The following is an 18,530-nucleotide window of genomic DNA, read 5'->3' as shown; positions in this document are numbered from 1 at the left end:
CAGAAAAAAAAGTATTATAATTGTAAATATAAATTGTATTTTTAATTTGTAATCAAAGGGAAGAGCTGTAAGATGTAACTAAAGGATGAAACTGTTTGAAAGGAGCTTACTTGAGCAATGTAAGCATTAATTAATTAATTTTGCAGAACGAGGCTGAAGACCAAAAAACTACCAGCTTGGCTAAATGTCATGAACGTTTAATCTGATGCAACAGAGAATTTGTTAACTTGGCTTACCTAGCACCAATTACAATATAAAGTATATGACATTTGGCATTTCGATCTGGATTCGATTTTCTGCAGCTCTGCAAAGAAATTTCAATATTTCTATATCTCGGGAAACAGAATTTATTCAATTGTGCAACCCTTGTAGTAAAGTGGCTTTGTTCACTGTGACCTGCTGCATTTCCATGGCAACAGCGTGGTGGCACAACATGGCACCACAGTGAATGGTTATACCAAATGCTATTGGCAGTCGGTGTGGAGCATGTCCCTGTTCAACGTGTGCAGCTGGTGGTCAGCGCAGTGTGGCGACACTGTGGGCGACTATGATGTGGCCAGTTTGTTGTGTGCGCGCTTCGGACTGGAGGCCCACGAGAAGGACTACATCATTGTGGGCTCACAGTCCGGCACTCTGAGCATTTACTATCCGCATGGCAATGCATTTGAGGCGACGGACTTGCTGCTGGAGACGCAGCTAGCGGCGCCCATACTAGGTTTATATGCGGGCAAATTCAGCGGGTAGCTCAACTGCTCAACATACACAAAGTCTTTAGAGGAGTAATCTCTTATTCCTTATTCCCAGTAATGTGCGCAACGAGAATGTCAATCAGCTGGGCGTGCTGCTGCCCAATGCCTTTGTCATCTACAATGTGCAGGCGCTGAGTGGATTGGCCGAGTATGGCACGCAGCTGAAGCTGCAGCAGCTGGCGGAGCACAAGTTTCAGCGTGTCGCCTTCTCCATGTGCCAGGGTCACTTTGGCCAGGTGAAGGGGCGCGAGTTCTTCTGTGTGGTGCATTTGGATGGCACGCTCACTTTCTATGAGCAGGACGGCATCTCGTATGAGTGTCGCTTTCCGGGGCAACGCAGCCTGCCCACTCCGGTGGTTTATTGCGAGCGCACCGATAGCTTCTTTCGGCTGAGCGCCACCTGGCATCTGCAGTGCTACAGCTACCAGGATCTGTCACATTCGCTGGTCACCAAGAGCAGCTATCAGCCGATCTGGTCGCAGTGCATCGGCGAGGGCATCCTGGACATGCGCGTCGTCCAGCTAAAGGAGTGAGTGAGTCTGGCTAGGAAATGTGTTCGTTTCACAGTTGATAATCCGCAGAAGCTGCTCCTACATCATGATACTGGGTGAACGCAATTTCATCTGCTTGGACGACAATGGGAAATTCAATTTTATATTGAAGCTGGACTATGCGCCCAAGTGCTTCTACAGCTTTGTCGTGGGCTACTATTGGGGTAAGAGGCGATGCGCATAGACTACGACTAGCTTGAATACAGATTCATTCTCTGCAGAGCCCGGCGCACGCCTGCTAACGGCCATTGTCTCGGACTCTGCCAAGCTGCACATCTATGAGGAGGCCAACATCATTTGGGCCGCCCAGTGGCAGCAACCGGCTCCAGTGGCCATTCAGCGCTCCAATGTCCAGGGCCTGGCGGGCAGCATTGTTACCCTGACTGCCTCGGGCCAGCTGACGGTGGGCTATTTGGGCGCACAGCCGTATCAGTTTCAGGTGCTGCCCCTGAACATCGAGGAGCTGAGCTTTGCAGAGGCGCACAAGCAGCTGCAGCAGCTAGAGGATGAGATCAAGGAGTCGGTGGACTTACGGGATATGGACGCGCTTAATCAGCAGGCCGCGGATCAGGTGCGAATCAGCTTCAGCATACAGCGCAAGGTGTTTGATGATCTGGACACGCTGGTGCTCGATGTGCCGGCCGATGTGGCCGTCAAGGAGCTGCCCTCGGCCAAGGGTTTGCTTAAGCTGAAAATCAAGGCCGAACTGGCGGAACTGCAGCTCGTTATCAAGACGCCCAACGGCGTTCGCTGCAGCCAGGAAACGCTCAGCCTGGTCGACGTGCCAGCGGGCAGCACAAAGGAACTGCCGCTAGACTTCTACATGGCTGAGCTGCTGCACGTACATAGCACACGGGTTGAGATCTTTGCGTCCTTTGTTAGTCCAAGGGTAAGTTTTTGTATGAGAGTAGATGCGTTTGCTCTTAGACTCGACTAATCTCGGCCTGCTCCCCCACAGGGCATACCGCGTGTGCTGCAGCAGAGCGCTTGTCTGCCCCTGTCCATGTTCTATCGCAGCTGCCAGCCACAGAAGGCGGCCGGCATTAAGCTGACCTACACCATCACCAGCAAGCATGTGCCGCCCAAGCTGGCGACCTTCTTCGGCGAGTTCCTGGAGGAGGATAGTGAGGCGCAGGCACTGGGTCTGCAGCTGCTCTGCCCTGGACTGGACAAAGTAACCGAAGTCATCACCGTGGTGGCAGCCAAGAACTCCAACCGCTTGAGGTGAGCTCAGCGCAGTTGACATAGCCGTGCTTTACTGTAGCTTTCTTTGCAGAATACAATCGGACTGTGTGGAAACATTTGCCATGATTCTGGAGCGCATTGTGGACACCACCCTGCAGCTGGATAGCGATGGCAGCTTGCTCAAAATGCACAAGAGAAAGCCCAAGCGCGGCGTGCTCAATCGCTGTGTGGAGCGCATCATGGCCGCCCCCTTTATACCCACTCAACCCATTCTGCATCGCGCCGATGTCCACCACGAGACACAACAGAATATACGCAAGCAAACGGTGAGTGAGATGGGGAGAGAGGTAAAGAGAGAGGGAGAGGGAGAGTCAGAGAGTGTGGGTAATTAATGGTGCTCATTGTTATGGCTCTGCAGGCACAATTGGAGGAGCTATGGCAACAATTCAAAACACTACAGCGCCAGCTACAGGAACAAACGGAGAGCGAACCCAAGGAGACTCTCACCATGCAAATCGAAGCGAACTACGACCACCTGATACTGGAGGGAGACAAATTGGTTGAAATACGGCGGGACGAGCACAGGTAAACATGTCTAAACGACCAATTGGAGCTCACCAGCCCACGCAGTAGGTACAGTGGCTGAGAGATATTTACAGATTGCTTACATTAATTATGGGAACGAGATTTACTAATTTAATGCAGAGATCTGAACTGAACTTGGAATATATTTATGATCTTATTATTCATTTGATTTTTATATAATATAATAATATCTATAATTGAAAATTCAATTTAGTTATAGAATATTTACTTTATATAAAAAATTTAATTTATTTTATATTATATATTTTATTGAACTACGTTGCCTGGATTCGATTCAATTTTGTTTATCTAGTGGTTGAACTTATCTTTTAGCCACTGTGCACAGGTGTAGGTGTACTTATTGACAAATTTATTGTTTATTGTTGTTTGTTCGGCGCGTGTCCAGGCAGCGCAGCGACCTCAACTGCGCCGTAGCTTTGGCCAAATGGATAATTCATGCATTGAACCTGGAGGAGCGCGTGGTGAACGTTGTCAACGCGGTGCTGAGCGTGCCTGTAGAAGACTGGACTGAATTGGTGGGTAGTAAACGCATGACGCATATCTATAAATAGGATGTACAGATACAAATATCTGTTTTCTTAGAGCTGGGAGGAATCTATGGCGCCTGGCATTGATATGCTGCATCATTTTGGACCGCTGATGCGCTCCAAGTCGACATCAACGCATGGCCTGCTCGATGGCAACACTAGCAACAGGGACAGCTTTGACTACAGCCGCTTTAGACGTCATTTTGCGACGCTGTTCGATCGCATTGTGCGCCTAGCCTCGTCCTCAACGGATGAACAGGCGGCAAAGCAGGCGACAGCCACGGAGCAAGCAGTTGAGCAGCTGCAGCCGGCGCATCAGGTGAACGAGATTGGAAGCATGCAGCGCATGCTGGGTGACAAGAAATCCACTCTGCCGCGTGCTGGCAATCCCAATTTGAGCAGCTCCTTGGAGGCTGTGGAGGATGAGGAGGAATACGACGAGGACGACTTGCGGGACATGGGCTATCGCAAGGACTATGGCCCCGCTGCAGCCGGCGCCGATGGCAACGAAGGGGCGCAAAAGAAAGGCAAACGCTCTGAGTGGGTCAACGAGGATTTCGAGCTGCCCACCACCGAGGAGCTGTTCAGTGATTTGGGCATTTGGTGGTAAATCCAAGCAAGCAAAAGTCGATCAGATGTGAAATATGTGTGTGAAATGTGACTAGCTGTGAGCGGTATTTAGCTTGAACAGAAAAACAGTGACAGCTTTTCGAGCTGATTGCGTGTTCAACATGAAATGCAACCTTAGACCTTGATTCAAGTTCTATGCCAGACTATATGTATGTATATATGTTTGTCTATCTCTTCTTGCCTTTAGCGTAAAATGCATCGATGTATAACAAGATAAAAAATATATTTTCTGATAAAGTGATGCCTAATTTGATATGGAAAGTGTTTAAAAGAGTTCACTTTTTTTTTATCAGATGAAGTGCTGATTCAAAGCAGTTAATATGATGTGTGCAAAGACGCATATGGATACATATAACCTAGAAAATATATATCTATATACACATATATTTATATCAACAGAAGGACTCAGATATCGCGTGTGTAACAGTAATTCCCAAGTCTCAGATAGAGACTTCGTAAGGTGTATTACTTAAAGAAAACTTGAGAAATTTTCTTTATTATCAGAAGCTTTGGACAAGATTGGCAAGTCTTAGTAGAAGCTGTTTAAATATCAGAAATGTGTCCTATATACACACACATACATATATATATGAAATGTACAAAGTAAATGTATATTTGGACTTTTATGAGTTAGCATTAAGACAAAAATAGCTTAAATTAATTAAAACGCTTTGACATAAAAACTTTAAAGTTCTTTTAATGTAATTTATTTTATGGTGTGTTTAAAAATCTATTTAATTTTTATGCATTAATGTGTAAGCTATCAATGCAATGGATTAATTTTGATTGCCTGCTGATCCGTGGCTTTGATGGCAATAGAACTGGAATAGCTTTGGTCTGCCACCGAAGTTCTAGTCATGTGGGCGAGGGTTTGCATATATGAATGTATATATGTATGTATGTGAACTCGTTTATGATGCATCGTTGCAGATAAAACACGATAAAAGTCAGAGATATGGCTACACGTTTACACACGCATTGTTCCAGGCCCAGCTGCAGTCCGCCTGGTTGAGTGGTTGACTGGCTGCCTGGATGCCTGGCCAGACGCTGCGTCTGGCATGCAACGTGTGGGCCGTGATTCCCTGTCAGCTGTGTGGCCTGTGCCTCACAATCCAAATCCCACACATGTGGCCGCCAGTTTTATGGACGCTGCTCCAGTTGTGTTTAGTTTAACCAGCCACAGGCTCAACAATGCCTCGTAAATTGGCCAGAATTGAGTGAGAAATGTCGACATCTACCAGCCAAGCTGGAGTCGTTCCCTGCCCAGTCCTAGAGCTGCCCTGGCTCTGCTCTGCGAGTGGCTTATGTTTATGTTTATGTGCATAGGCATTTCATCAAGTGATAATGCATTCAAATTGGATGAGCTGCAGGGCGTAAGGTAGTACTGCTGGAATGTATGTTTTATAGCATGTTGAGAGTTGATTTGCTTCCAAGCGAATCAATCAGATCATGGGCAGGTAGTTCTTCTAATGTGGATAGCTTTTGGATTTCTATAGTGGAGTTAAAAGGCTGTTGCCTCCTACCCTAACCTAAATAAAGTTTGAACTTGACCTGCGGTTCAACTAGGTTTTGGCTGACTGAGAAATTAAAAAAATAAACGAGCTTGAGTCATTAGGCGGCCTGCGATCTGTTGTCTGTGTGTTCTGTACTAATTAATAACTGACGCCTGAAATGAGAGACAACTTTTATAAATTAAAATTTGTTTTATTTGCGGTTTTGATAAGAACTGCGCACGATTGGGTCAATCACATGTAGAGAAATATTAAATTAGAGATAAAAACATGTCGAATTTTAAGGCATATTGGGAAATTAAAATTCCGATTCAGTATAGTATATATAATATATACAAAAAGTTGTATACGACTGAAAGATTCCTTGTCATAACTGATTCATTTTTGTATTTAACAGAATTTAATTCATTCACATCCAAGTTTTCGTTGGAGAGATATTACTTTCCAAGCTTTCGGAAAAACCCCCCATTCAGTTGAGCAGCATTGTATTGAGATATGAAGATTCCAATTCAATTTCTTATATATTATATATCAATTATATTACATAATATGATCAATTCGAGAGTTCATTTTTTATTTCCTCAGATTAACCCAGAGAACACAGTGCATTCCTTTCATATATTATAAAATCGCGAAAATGTTTTTATTAAAAAAGTTAATAAATCAATAATATGGTTGTCAACACTTAATTTGGTGCATTGAACAAATATAAAATTCATTTTTAAATAAAATTCAAAAATATAAATTACGACTCGTTGACGTTTGCATCTGATTTAAATCGAGCCTTCTTATTTGAATTCAATGCCGTTTTGCCTCACTGTGCAGCTGCGAACTTTTCACATCTTGTGTCGCGTGCGGTTTAAATGATGTTTTAAAAAATTATAATCATTAGCATTGAGCCGCAGCAACAGCTTATTTTGGACGGAAACGGGTACAAGTGAATAAGCAGCTGGAGGAAGAGCTTTAAAAAACAATGCTGGAAGCGGACTCAGCCGGAAGAGAGTGCAACAAATCATTTTTTGTTTTCTCATATCTTTGGTAATCGCTTTAATCAATATTCATTATAATTAGGATTGTATTGTTCCTTGATGGAGCACAAGGCGGGATACTTGGGATTAGCACCTGTCAAGCATTCGGAGGCAGGCTCGCCCACCTTGTACACATGCACGCCCACCGCATAAGTGCTGGCATAATTGCAGGCCATGTTGTAGATATAGAGGAAGGGATATTGGGGATTGGTGAAGCGCATCATGGCACAGCCGACGTGCGTATTGCGATCTACGACAGTTTCCGCAAAGTGTCCATATTTATCACTGCAAATAACAGACTTTAGTAACTTGAAATATTTGTAGAACTATCAAAGTATAACTCACAGATGCCTGGCCACTCGGAACTGGGTGATGTAGCTGCTGTCGATCAGTGGATACTCGCCGAACCACAGACCCATCGAGTTCACCACAATGCCACGCACATCTAGTGGCGCATTGCGTGGCCTATCGACGCCACAGAGATTCTGGCCGACATTGCGGAAGCGATACGAGTTATTGCATTCGTCGTGTTCCAGATCGCATGTCTTCAGGTTCAAGGTGGCCAAGTATTCCAGCTCCTCGTCCCAGATCATGGTGGCCATGCGAGCGGCAGGATAGTAGCCCGGCAAGTGTCCTGCGGCTATGAAATTGCGACGCTTGTTGTGCTCGGCCAGAATGAAGTCACGATGTGGCTGCAAATTGATCATAACTGCATCCTCAGAGCAAGAGTCGTTGAATTTCTGCAGAGATAAAAACAACGAATCCTTATTTCCACTGTTGAGTCAAGAACTGAGCTAAGAACTTACGCCCGTATTATTGCAGGCCACGTGACGGGTGCCCTCATTGCACAATTGAGGATCGCACCAGGAAAACTCGCCGGCCACAAGCTCCGCCTCAAAGTTGAGCAACAGCAGCAGCAGCAGCGACAGCGGCAATTGAATCCTGCGAGTCATGTTCTGGCTGTTGCAGTAAGTGTTTTGTAAATGTTAATTTTGTCAGGTGCAGGCGAAATATTTATATGAAAACGATGCGAAATCGAATTTTATTTTTGGATATACTGAGCATCCATATCACATATTCCGAAGTGTCGCTTAAGGCAGGTCGCGCAGTCTTTATTGCAATCAACTGAAAACGCATTAACGGTTTAAATGTGTGAAGTGACGTCACGGGTGATTAAGCTAACCGCAGCCTGAATTTGCAGTCAACCTGACAATTGATTTATTTACGATCGCTCGAAATTCTTTAGCCATATCCTTAATATTTATTAATGTGTAATTAATAAATTAATTGATTAAGATGTTTTATTGTATATTTTCAGTCAGACTACATTGCACGCAGAGTTAAATGTACAACTTTGATGTGTGTTGGCAAGGCCTTAAACGATATATCCTCACACTTATCGCACGAATAGGATGTCGATAGTCCAATTGGCAAACTTAACGAAGAAATGATTAACGCTAGTTATCGTTAGCTAGTAAGTGGATCGACGCGAGCAATTAGACAAGTGCTTTTCGTGTTTCATTTAAATACAATTCATCAAGTGGAATTAAACTGTGTTTTATCGTGTTTTATAATATTGTTAACATAATCCTTTAGCTACACTTAATAGTTACAAAAAAAAGCGTCTAATCACCGCGTTGACCAAACACAAACTGCTGGACATTTTGGGTAAGTCTGGATTAAAAAGCCTCTTATATTTTTGCCATATAAACTAAGATCAGATTCAAGTTCAACACAATGTTTAAAGCATGTAATTGAGGTAAAAACTTTAATATAGTACGAGTACATTCAACTCATATTTGTCTTCCGAGAAAATTAACCCATTAATTTGATTCAAACAAAGTTGAATGAAGTTCATTTGGGATCGGGCATCTAAGAGAGTTGCTCCAATGTGGGTGTTGTTTGTCCCTTGGTTCAGTGACATTTAAACACACATGCATAGTGTGTAGTGTCGGCATCCAACAGGCTGGAATGGCTTCTCTCGCCTATATACAGGTTTCCTTTTTGTTATCTTCTTTTTGCCGAACATCTCAGATCAGCAGCTGTTTCGCAGGCCGGATAATATCAAAAAAGCGAATACGAATAGCATTTGCATATTCAAACAAAAGCTTTATGTGCTTTCGGCACATTGTTGGTCTGGGAATAACAAACGAAAGTGCTGTGTTGCTATCAAATGTTAACCTGTCTAACCTGGACCGCATCTATTGCCCGCTACTTACACATGTCTGGGGTATATCTGACTACTTGCTAAATATAACTACGCAGAGACAAACAAATGCCTAGTCATGCAAATATCTGTGTTATAGTCGACTACTAAAACAATAAAAAGCAAGTCGACATCAATAAAGTGAGCAATAATGCTCTTTCCAAATATCTTTCCTTAATATCGTAGACCACATTTTATTTAAGCGTTTTGCATTTTTATAAACTATTATAGAGCATATTACCATATATGTTTGCATAAACTATTTTATAGTCAAGACACCTTTCTAATGTTTAATTCAAACCAGGTTACGGCATATTCATATTCATTTCAACCTCCTTGCGAGGTTTAGATACCAGATATCATACGTCATTTACGTCAAATGTTCTTAGAAAATATTGGCAATATTTCATGATTTATGATTTCTTTCATGCTAAACCTGATTAGGATTTTGTCTGGTTAGAATCTCTTTGTTTTCTATCCAGACTTGGGTAAATTGTCAATGATTTTCTCTAGTTAGAGCATATTGTCGTCGATCAAAAGATCGTTTTGTGCATGTTTATCGTAGCTGTCATTCATTAATTTTGGTATTATTTGGTTAAGTTCGTTAAAATAAAATTTAAATACTCACCGACAGACCGATTGTTTTGTTTGTTTAGCTAGCTGGCTGTCTGTTTTACAACAAATCATTAACTAATTAAAAATATTATTATTATACAGTGACAGACGCTAGCGTTGGTCCGTCCGTCCGTCCAAAAGCTGTCGAGTGGGTGTTATTATGTCAATAAATAATGGCTTAATATTTGTGTATGTGGTATTTATTGGTAAACAGAGACTACAACTATAATTAACTACAATCTTATGTAAAAATACAATACAGACAGTATTACTAAGATTTGGGCAGTTCTATACCTGAGCATTATACATATATTTACGATACTGTTAACCGATCGTTCAGTAGTTAGGATCATATTGCTCTCGTATTGAGCAGAGCCCTGGATAGAATGGATTCTTGCCCGTTTGACACCGTGACGCGGGTCGCCCAGTTACATAGACGGGCGCATCCAAGGCGTAGATGGATGCATAATTACAAACGACATTATAGATGTACACATAGGGATAATCGGGTCGCGTGAAACGCATTATAGAGCAGCCAATGCGCGAGTTACGATCCACCATCATTTCCGCAAAGTGTCCATATTCCTCGCTATAGATTCATTTGAATAATAAAGTTGAAGAGAATTTTGAAAAATCTATTTAGAGCTTTACTTACAAATGTTTTGTGACACGAAATTTGTCAATGTAGCTGCTGTCGATCAGATCGTACTCGTTGAACCACAGTCCTAACGACTCCTCAATCAGGCTGGTCACGTTCGTATGGGGATTGCGATCCCGCCAGATAGCGCACAGATTCTGACCCGAATTGGCAAAGCTGTACGTATTATGGCAATCATCGTGATCCAACACGCAAGTGCGCACATTCAGCGATGACAAATACTGCAGCTCATCGTCCCAAACCTAAGGAGACACAGCAGAAGCCATCAATATATGTTCTCCTAGCTCCCTCAGCCAATCTTACCATAGTGGTCATACGTGCTGCAGGATAATAGCCCGGCAGCTTGCCGAGCGCCACAAAGTTGCGACGTTTGTTATGGCCATGCACAAAGTACTGCTTATGCCGGGAGATGTCCACCTCGACGGAGTCCGGCTGGCAGCGTCTATGGAAGTGCTGCAGGCAATCAAAACACAGTTGAATACCACGAGAATATATCATCCCATTCAATTGCTCTTACGCCATTGTTGTTGCAGGCTATGTGCCTGATGCCCGGACCACAGAGATCACGATCACACCAGCTATACAGTTTGCCAGCCACCAAGTGGAGCAGGATCAATTGAATTAGAGCCACGCAGGCAGTTGAGGTTACAAAGGCTGACATTTTGCACAAGATCAAACGAAACCCGGCTAAATTTCAATTCAAATATTATGTATATCGAAAAATAATATGATCCGCGAATCGCGAAACCGACTGAATTAACTTGAATATTAAAACAGATGCCGCTGCTAAGTCAGATTGATTTGTTGACCGTTGATAATAGCAGTCGCCTGAACCTAACGCTTTTCAATGAGACTCTGGCCAATTCGCGTGGCCGTCTTTATTGAACGTTTCTGTCCGAATGAATAGCCTCAACCAGACAGACAGACTCCAAGCTCTGCGAATCAGTCAACCAAGCTTAGCGTGTGTGCTAAGTTAGTTAACTTAACTTCTATATATACACTGAGAAAAAGGTTCTCCTATGTCTTTATGTATCTGGGTATGTATCTGTATCTGTATCTGTATCTGTATCTGTATCTGTATCTGTATCTGTATCTGTATCTGTATCTGTATATGTATCTGTATCTGTATCTGTATCTGTATCTGTATCTGTATCTGTATCTGTATCTGTATCTGTATCTGTATCTGTATCTGTATCTGTATCTGTATCTGTATCTGTATCTGTATCTGTATCTGTATCTGTATCTGTATCTGTATCTGTATCTGTATCTGTATCTGTATCTGTATCTGTATCTGTATCTGTATCTGTATCTGTATCTGTATCTGTATCTGTATCTGTATCTGTATCTGTATCTGTATCTGTATCTGTATCTGTATCTGTATCTGTATCTGTATCTGTATCTGTATCTGTATCTGTATCTGTATCTGTATCTGTATCTGTATCTGTATCTGTATCTGTATCTGTATCTGTATCTGTATCTGTATCTGTATCTGTATCTGTATCTGTATCTGTATCTGTATCTGTATCTGTATCTGTATCTGTATCTGTATCTGTATCTGTATCTGTATCTGTATCTGTATCTGTATCTGTATCTGTATCTGTATCTGTATCTGTATCTGTATCTGTATCTGTATCTGTATCTGTATCTGTATCTGTATCTGTATCTGTATCTGTATCTATATCTATATCTATATCTATATCTATATCTATATCTATATCTATATCTATATCTATATCTATATCTATATCTATATCTATATCTATATCTCTCTCTTTTTACTCTATGAATATAAAATTTCAAGCATTCTTTTTTTTCAAGTGTATACTATTTCTATTTCTCTTGCCATTTCGTTCTCCGGGCCAAGCCTTTCTAACACGTTTGAAACAAAACGACTAAGAACAAGTTTATACAAACAAAACAATGTTAATAAATAAACATAAATATTAATTTGAGGGAATGACCGGGAACACGAGAATTAACCAAGCTTCAGCTTGCAACTTAAACTTTTGCTTTAGCTGCCGCCTGTTCAGTTTTAATGGCTGATAGGGCATTCGAGTTCGGTTAGCACTTAGTTTTTATACGATCCTAATGTTATGGGATAGGTCCATTGAACGTTCTTTGATAGCCACGAGCTGTGGCTTTTTTTTTTTGTTATATATATGCTTTTTATTTATTTATTTGCCGATGCCTGTTTGGACTATAAAATGAGCACGTTTCAATTTATATACCCATAAAAGATCAATAGCGCTCTCCCTGAAGATCTATGACATTATGCATATGAGTTTCAGATGTTTGGCTGGCCGCGTGTCGCTCCCTAATTTGTGGGCGTCGATCGAATTGTGTCTTAACTGTTTTTTCGGTTAGCGATAAATGATTAATCCATATGGGTAGCAGCAAATTTTTGATTTGATTCGATTTCGTGTTTATGGCAAACATATTCGACGTATTATTGTCCATTCATTAGATAGAACCTAGTGGCGACAATATGCTAATTGCGATTCGCATCGATTCGTGCCTAGCTGTTAATTAATGTTTGTGCTTGATGAAGTGAGAGATACTTGACGAGTTACTTGTGCAAATCATTTTAATTAACTGAAAATCTTATTGAGAACTCATTTAAATCATTGATATCATTCAACTTTCTTTAAGGCTTAATAAGAACGTTTATTAATTTCAAATCGTCTAGCGATAAATTAAAAGAGTTTTCTAAAGTGTTTATGGATTCCTTAAATGGTTTATATACATATGTATATATTTCAGATTAGCCAATAAATATTCTGCAAACTGGAAATGATCTAGAATTTTATCTAAAGATAAATAACAGCACAGATAAGTAAGCGAATACATTAAGCTTGCAAATTGTGATTATTTTATGGCTGATTATTTTATATGCTTCCAAGAATATGAAAAATCAGCAATTAATGTAATCATTTCTTCTAAAGAACACGATTTATACTTCTAGATAAAATGTATTTAGGTAATCTTTAAATGCGTATCCATTTAAAAGTCTTAGTCATTTCTTTAAATGTAGAAATGATCGCTATCTGTATCTCAAAACTTGTGCCGTTGATTTTGTTTTTGTGGATTTATTTGCCTTTAAAATGGATATTCTAATTAACATCTTATGATTTCGTAGATATATATGGGCAAGTTGGATCTCTGCACTAATTGCAGACGAAGTAATAGAAGCTTAGTTCAGAAAATACTTTCTACCATAAAAGGTGGTATAATTATTTTTATTTTTCATAAAATATGCTTTATGCATTCAATGTGTTAAAGATTTTGCAAAACAAAGTACAATATTGTTTAAAGCTACTCCGGTACTTTTTACCTGATACTGCAATGAAATTCCGATATTAAAAATAGCTCTTTTATCTTTTATCTGCAGACATTTGTCTAATTCGAAAATAATTGAATGTAAAAAGTTTAAAGTTTATTTTTGGATTGTGAATTAAGTAATTATATATCCACACACCTTTCGCATGTTCTCATAGACCAAGTCTTTTGTAAAATTATTTATGCAAACATGCAATTTACGAACTTTGTCATTTATTTCCCTTGTGATTGACAATCACATCTAATGCCAAACATCAATCATCAGGCGATGATTAAGGGCGCATGAATACATCTGTTGCGACAATTTAAAGCAATTGTTATCTAAGGCGCCATAGGGAACATTAATAATATTTATGTTATTCAATATGCATATATGCGCATTGTTGATTAGCTAAGAATTCGATTAGATAATCTCAGCTAATGCCGCGGGTATTGCTTGTAATGCCGTGGGTATTGCTTGTAAGCTCGCCACTTCCGTCATAATTTAGCATCGGGCGTAACAACAGAACGACATGTATCAGTACTCGCTTTATGCATAATTGCGCTTAATTGCATTTGACTGATAATCATGATGGTGTTAATAATAATAATGACCATAGTGATGATGATGATGATGAGTGCGATGATCGTTGCCGTAAGATTCTTATCTGCGGCTGTCTTCGCCTTTTGCCAAGCGTCGCATTTATAATTAATTTGACTTGAAGTCTGTGTGCCCGCCCCATCCACCCCATCCGGCCCATCCGCCCGCTTGTAAGCGAAGAAACAACGCACAAAACAAGTTAATTTATATAATTAATAATACAATATATATATTGACAAAAACTTTGCCAGATGCCAAAATGTCTCATTGTGTGGCAACTTGTTTGAGTCGAATGAATCGAACGCACAAAAACATAAATAATAATAAAAATAAAAATAAACAGAATAAAATGAAATGAAAAGATTCATTGAATAACGAAATTCAAATACACTGTTAGTTTATTTATAACAGAAGAAGGGTATTAGAGAAATGAATAGATTATGAATAGAGTTTTATTTTACATTATTACAGTACAAAATTTTTATTTATATATTTATTTGTATTAATTTTATTATATTTTTTTTCTTATGCATCAAGATAGTAAAAAAAACAAAAATGGTTATAAGTGAAGTTATTCAAAATTTATATTTTTAATTCTATTATTATTGACCTAAGCTGGTTTTTTAGACAATTAAAAAAAAAAAATAAATAAATAAAAATTTTATGTTTTGCGTATCAATTAACAACGGAAATTGTTGGTTTAACAAAAAAATGTATACTCTTCCCAGTTTTGCAGCTTTTAGCTGAACTTTGCAGCACATTTCGAGAAATAAAAAAAAAAAAATTATAAATAATAAATATATAAGACGGAAAACAATTGTTCAAAAGCAATATCGTAATTTTTATTTATATATATTTTAAAGTCAAAAACATATTCCATAAAACTCATTTGATGATTTTCGTTTGTCTGCTGATCCATATATCTTATCTACATAAATGCGCTTTGTAATGTAATGAATGTCAAGTTCATAGAACTCTCTCTTTGAAAGAGTATAGAAAAGTTTTGAAGCTGACGCCTGGTTGTCTGTTGAATCAATTTGTTTGTTGCGGGCAGCTTTCTAAAGACTTGCTAATAAGTATTTTTACATATCCTGTAGTCAATTTAGAACTATCTCCCTCTTTCTGCTTCTCTCGCTCTCTATATGGTAATTATGCAAATGTTTTCGACAGTCAAATAAGTTTTTAGGGGGGCAATTAATCTAACTAGAAAATCCCCCAGCCCCTTAAGGTTTTGATGGACACACAGACACACGCCATGGGCATTCGAGGCGACACTGAATACTTGATTGCACATTAAATTAGCTAGAGTCGATCGAAGCCAGAATGAAATAGCCATTAATTTTAACAAGCAACTCATATTCATTCATTCATTCACTCAATGTGTAATCGAATACTCACTTTCGCACGCTGCTACAGAGAAATAAAAATAATATTCCTGCTCGTGTATACTTAATTATATATTTGTTTATTCATAGAGCTTACTGCCAGCAAGGAACAGCAGCTCGAACAGCTCATCAATTTATATAGACTTTGATTTGGCTTGATTTATTGGTTTTACATGTGTTTCGAATTATGCACGTGCGACATAGATTCTTGTATAAGAGGAGTTCAATCCCAACACTTAGCCTACAAAGTAAGTTTCTAAAACAAGTTTTAGTCTTAATAATAGAATAATAATTAATGATTAAGACAGGTTTCAATCGAAATGTTTTAACTTCTTAATTTATAAGGTGTTACATTCAAAGTTTAAACAGCTGAGAATCACATATTAAAAATATACAACTTGTTATGTTGATTGATGATTGTTGGCATAAACTCTATGATCTATTTAAAATAAACAAGTAATTAACAACTGAACAGGTTTATTAACAATATAACTCACTTTGCAGCACCTTAAACTTGAGTCTTTTGATTACGCCGACAATTATGGGTCAATAGGAGTCTCTGTCAAAGTAAAAAGATATTCGAAAGTATATTGATTAAATGTAAAATACATTAACCTTACCAGAAACTTTCTATCAATGTGCAGGACCTAACAGGGACGCCTAAGGACATCCTGCCGCACTAGGACATACCGCACGCCCCGCGTGAAGTATGAGCTTGTGCAGCAGTATGTTCCTAGACGGCCCTGCTGAGTCCTACCATGGATACGGGATTGTATAATAATTGCTATATTTGGAAATATATGACTGTCAAAATTTTGCAGAAAAGAATCTACTTGTAGCTAGCTTACATCAAAGTAATTTTTTGGATGACAGATTCATGACAGAGTTCAAAAGGAACTGCTATGAAGTTCTTTTTACGGAGCTGTCAAATGTTTCCAATGCATACGAACTGAAATTAAATATTATTCATTCCTGTGGCTGGGTTACGCTTAAGGGTCAGCCATTGGTTCTTCATATTAAAAATCAGGATTCTCTATTAAGTTCTATTGGCGGTTCAACCAAAATTGAATTCCACGGAATAATTTCTAATTATTTCAATCACACATAAACATATGTATATATTTCTATAAAACAACTTAGCCATGTGGCACCATAAAACCCTATTGACAGCAAATAATATAATATTATTAATTACACTAATCAATTTATTTTACTGTCCTTCAGTTGACTTCATGTTAACATTTAATTAGTTAAGTTTTATCAGCTGCAAACGAGTGTAAATGGGGCATTCCAAAGAGCTGAAATTGCCACCCCGTTGCTCAGGCATTTAGGTCACCGCCGAGAAGTATGCTTTAATTTATTTCAACTATTGATTGCCGCATCTGCTTGAAACACTCTCCCACACACACACACACACATTCAGTATGTGTGCATGTGAATGTGACGCAAAAGCCAAGCCATTGACATAAATAACAAGCGCTTGGATTTGAGAGTCTGCTGAGGGGTTAGACCGTCATCGAGAACGCGCATAGTTAGATAGATTTCTGTTAGCTTTTCCGGGCGCCGTTGCGTGGGAAATGCTACCCGGAAAGTGCAGCCCTTGGCCGGCTTACATAGATACGTGGGCGGCTGCCGCTGCTGACATATGCCGCTAATGGTGGCTGACTCCTACGCACAAAAGTGATTCATGTGATTCAACACTCGTTTATGCACACACAAAGATTCCAAGTGCCTCTCTCTCTCTCTCTCTGCCTCACACTCTCTATAGGGCCTTCGTTGGAGAGTCAGTCAAGGGTTCAGGACTTGTGCCGCCACAATGATGATGCATGGCTCTGTCCATATGTTCGTCCCTTCCAGCTTATCTGCTGCGCATCTTTATGAGTCTCTTTTGCAATCGAAGGACCACTTGGCATTGGCTCTGGCTATAGCTATGGGTATGTCAATGGCTATGGCTGTGGTTTCGGATATCTCATGGACATGTCGACCCGTTCATTTGTGCAGGGCAAACATTGCTTCATGATAAATCGCTGATTTTAAGTGGCTGGCGACGTTCTAATGCCTATGGGGCATGTGGCATAAGGCATGCGGCATGCGGCATGTGGCATGTGGCTATGGGGAATATGCCATTCCACTGGACAGCAACAACATTTCACATTGCCAAATTTGGCGCACGTTCTGGCGCCACACCACATGCACACACACACACACACACAGAGGGGGTGAAAGGGAGAACGAGAGGGAGACAGACATCGGCAGACATACGCTCCAATTATACACGCACCGTATTGGCAATCGGGCATTTGCGCCAATATGGACAGGTTCGCGCCTGATAAGGCACGAGCACGCGTCGTCGTCTATCCAGGCTGGCGTCGTCTCTCCAGGCGACCAACACGCGGAAGCAACAAAATGCCGCAACACAGTCGGTGGCCGGTGAGCGTTCAGCAGATGTCGAAACATTCAACTCGATTCTGTTGAAGACGACGTGCATCAATCAGTGTTGCCAATTGTCCGATTGTCCAGCCAGCTGCCGGCATTGCCTCGTTGCGCATGCGCTGCACGTGCCCCGCTGCGGCAGCAATAGCAAAAAGAGCAACAGCAGTAGCAGCAGCAGCAGCAGCAGCAGCAATGGCAGCAGCAGCAACAGCGACTGCGTGTGTTGGTGGCTTTAGTCAATGGAGCGGCCGCAATTTCAGGCTCGCACAAGATTGTATTTCAGTCTAAATCGACGTCGATTTACGAGCTTATTGTGCTTAAGCAGCGCCGAGCACTGCCTTCCAAGAAATGCCTCCATATGTCCATAAGCCCCGAGGCGGAGGCAAATGATTGCCCCGTTCAAATTACACACAAAGTTGTGCACGGCCCTAGACAACTTTGACAAGTATTGCTAAGCAAACATGCATAAATTGCTTGCGATTGTGTGGTGTGTGTGTGTGTCCAATTGTATGTCTGCATTGCTTTATACA

The 18,530-nt window shown here is 40.5% G+C and overlaps 3 protein-coding genes and 1 long non-coding RNA gene across 5 annotated transcripts; 1 reads left to right on the top strand and 3 right to left on the bottom strand.

Moving 5' to 3' along the window:
• The first annotated feature begins 26 nt into the window (after positions 1-26).
• LOC6579544 (protein PTHB1) lies at positions 27-4,925 on the top strand. The gene is made up of 9 exons (XM_002005402.4): positions 27-740; positions 805-1,278; positions 1,331-1,464; positions 1,522-2,189; positions 2,259-2,524; positions 2,577-2,811; positions 2,904-3,070; positions 3,477-3,606; positions 3,674-4,925. Exons 1-9 carry the CDS (start codon positions 487-489, stop codon positions 4,226-4,228), a joined length of 2,883 nt encoding a protein of 960 aa, XP_002005438.2. The 5' UTR covers positions 27-486; the 3' UTR covers positions 4,229-4,925.
• A 1,674-nt stretch (positions 4,926-6,599) lies between these two features.
• On the bottom strand, positions 6,600-7,788 carry LOC6579543 (antigen 5 like allergen Cul n 1). Its single transcript, XM_002005401.3, has 3 exons — positions 7,594-7,788; positions 7,133-7,527; positions 6,600-7,072 (listed from the first exon to the last, which is right to left on the bottom strand). The coding sequence occupies exons 1-3, from the start codon at positions 7,738-7,740 to the stop codon at positions 6,811-6,813; spliced, it is 804 nt and encodes a 267-aa protein (XP_002005437.1). The 5' UTR covers positions 7,741-7,788; the 3' UTR covers positions 6,600-6,810.
• A 2,002-nt stretch (positions 7,789-9,790) lies between these two features.
• Positions 9,791-11,195, bottom strand: LOC6579542 (antigen 5 like allergen Cul n 1). Its single transcript, XM_002005400.4, has 4 exons — positions 10,784-11,195; positions 10,570-10,719; positions 10,264-10,508; positions 9,791-10,197 (listed from the first exon to the last, which is right to left on the bottom strand). The coding sequence occupies exons 1-4, from the start codon at positions 10,925-10,927 to the stop codon at positions 9,945-9,947; spliced, it is 792 nt and encodes a 263-aa protein (XP_002005436.1). The 5' UTR covers positions 10,928-11,195; the 3' UTR covers positions 9,791-9,944.
• A 4,687-nt stretch (positions 11,196-15,882) lies between these two features.
• LOC26528420 lies at positions 15,883-16,503 on the bottom strand. 2 transcript variants are annotated; one of them, XR_004364192.2, is made up of 4 exons: positions 16,416-16,503; positions 16,188-16,351; positions 16,065-16,126; positions 15,883-16,006 (listed from the first exon to the last, which is right to left on the bottom strand). It is a non-coding gene; the product is annotated as an uncharacterized LOC26528420 (long non-coding RNA). The 2 variants fall into 2 exon arrangements; XR_001449256.3 differs by having other exon boundaries at positions 16,188-16,459.
• Between the last annotated feature and the right edge of the window lie 2,027 nt (positions 16,504-18,530).

Source organism: Drosophila mojavensis, unplaced genomic scaffold (genome assembly GCF_018153725.1).
Source record: "Drosophila mojavensis isolate 15081-1352.22 unplaced genomic scaffold, ASM1815372v1 contig_80, whole genome shotgun sequence".
NCBI classification, from domain to species: Eukaryota; Metazoa; Arthropoda; class Insecta; order Diptera; family Drosophilidae; genus Drosophila; species Drosophila mojavensis.
Note: the sequence above shows the minus strand (reverse complement) of the source record. Positions and strands in the feature narration are given on the sequence as shown.

What these genes read in the sequence shown, in the direction of transcription:
- LOC6579544 (XM_002005402.4), top strand. Translation starts at nt 487, where the DNA reads ATGTCCCTGTTCAACGTGTGCAGCTGGTGGTCAGCGCAGTGTGGCGAC. An exon ending in CGTCCTTTGTTAGTCCAAGG is followed by an intron (nt 2,190 to 2,258) that starts GTAAGTTTTTGT and finishes GCTCCCCCACAG; the next exon opens with GGCATACCGCGTGTGCTGCA. An exon ending in ATACGGCGGGACGAGCACAG is followed by an intron (nt 3,071 to 3,476) that starts GTAAACATGTCT and finishes GCGCGTGTCCAG; the next exon opens with GCAGCGCAGCGACCTCAACT.
- LOC6579543 (XM_002005401.3), bottom strand. Translation starts at nt 7,740, where the DNA reads ATGACTCGCAGGATTCAATTGCCGCTGTCGCTGCTGCTGCTGCTGTTG. An exon ending in TGGCCTGCAATAATACGGGC is followed by an intron (nt 7,528 to 7,593) that starts GTAAGTTCTTAG and finishes TTATCTCTGCAG; the next exon opens with AAATTCAACGACTCTTGCTC. An exon ending in TTCCGAGTGGCCAGGCATCT is followed by an intron (nt 7,073 to 7,132) that starts GTGAGTTATACT and finishes TGTTATTTGCAG; the next exon opens with TGATAAATATGGACACTTTG.
- LOC6579542 (XM_002005400.4), bottom strand. Translation starts at nt 10,927, where the DNA reads ATGTCAGCCTTTGTAACCTCAACTGCCTGCGTGGCTCTAATTCAATTG. An exon ending in CAGCACGTATGACCACTATG is followed by an intron (nt 10,509 to 10,569) that starts GTAAGATTGGCT and finishes GTGTCTCCTTAG; the next exon opens with GTTTGGGACGATGAGCTGCA. An exon ending in TTTCGTGTCACAAAACATTT is followed by an intron (nt 10,198 to 10,263) that starts GTAAGTAAAGCT and finishes ATGAATCTATAG; the next exon opens with CGAGGAATATGGACACTTTG.